Source organism: Setaria italica, chromosome III (genome assembly GCF_000263155.2).
Source record: "Setaria italica strain Yugu1 chromosome III, Setaria_italica_v2.0, whole genome shotgun sequence".
In the NCBI taxonomy this organism is placed as follows: domain Eukaryota; kingdom Viridiplantae; phylum Streptophyta; class Magnoliopsida; order Poales; family Poaceae; genus Setaria; species Setaria italica.
The window spans coordinates 4,181,737-4,182,937 of record NC_028452.1 but is presented as its reverse complement, the minus strand read 5'-3'; the positions used below and the strand labels follow the sequence as shown (position 1 = coordinate 4,182,937).

Genomic DNA, 1,201 nt, shown 5'->3' with positions numbered 1-1,201 from the left:
TAATTAGGAGAACTAAACATGAGCTAATTACAAAACTAATTGGAGAACCCCTAAGCTAAATCGCGAGACGAATCTATTAAGCCTAATTAATCCATCATTCAAATCATGGACTAATTAGGCTTAATAGATTCGTCTCGCGATTTAGCCTAGGGGTTGTAAAATTGGTTTTGTAATTAGTCTATATTTAATACTCCTAATTAGTGTAGTCCGGGGATCAAACACCCCCTAACTGCAGGAATTTGACGTGATTAGCAATATTTCCTTTTGGAAACAGGGTGGGTATTTTATGGCCATTACCGATGAACAAGTGTTCTGAACCTCCTTGTTTCCCTGACAGGCAAATGCTCCTTTCTCCATCGGTCAATCCTGCCATGTGTGATGCGTCCGGAGCAAAGCCCTCTCTAGGGCCATTTTGGTCATTTCGTGTCCAACGGCATTGAGCTCTCCATCAATGGCTGAACAGTGAACCAAACCACGGCACGCCTGCTCCCATCCCCACCGTCCACACCACACCGCCTCGAGATCCGCGGCATCCACCCTCCCTGGCTCGCACGCCTCCTCCTCATCACTCCGCCTTGTCCTGTCACTCGGTCACTCCGCTGACAAACACTTCGCTCACACCGAAAAAAAAAAACCCTCCACCACCTCTCGCCACCGCGCGATCGCCGCGCCGCCCGGAAGCGCCGGGAACATGGGGGGAGGGCTGGAGGTCGACCTGTCCCACGGGGCCGTGGCGGCGATGTGGTGGTCGCCGGGGTCAAGGTTGCGCCCCGTGCTGCAGGTGGCGGACGCGCGCCACGTGCCGGACGGCAGCGGCCTCTCCCCGGCGCTGGAGCAGCGGTACCGCATCGACCTCTCCGACGGCGTGCACTCGCAGCCCGGCACGCTCGCCGCCTCCCTGAACCGCCTCGTCAGGGACGGGACCCTCCGCCGGGGCTCCGTGGTCCGCGTCCTCGACTTCGTCTGCGACTACCGCCGCAGGTGAAGAATCGATGTCGATTCCCCCATTCTTGTTTTTGTTGGGGGGGGGGGGGGGGGGGGGGGGTATTTTCAGCTGCTATGGTCCGCTCAACTTTCTCAATGAGCAAAGGCGGGGCGCGCGGGCTACTAAACCTTATAAGCATCCAGAGGGTGACTGTAATGATGAGAAGCCTTCTGCAGGAGTTGGTCACAAGTATACAACAACCCCTGACTTTGTTAT

The 1,201-nt window shown here is 56.0% G+C and overlaps 1 protein-coding gene across 1 annotated transcript in view; it reads left to right on the top strand.

Annotated features, from left to right (window-relative positions):
- Window positions 1–604: 604 nt before the first annotated feature.
- Window positions 605–1,201, top strand: part of LOC105914147 (replication protein A 70 kDa DNA-binding subunit C-like) — a 2,683-nt gene continuing 2,086 nt past the window's right edge. The window contains exon 1 of the mRNA XM_012845032.2: window positions 605–981. Coding sequence (XP_012700486.1) covers window positions 692–981 — 290 coding nt within the window. The 5' untranslated portion in view covers window positions 605–691. The remainder of the gene's footprint in view (window positions 982–1,201) is intronic.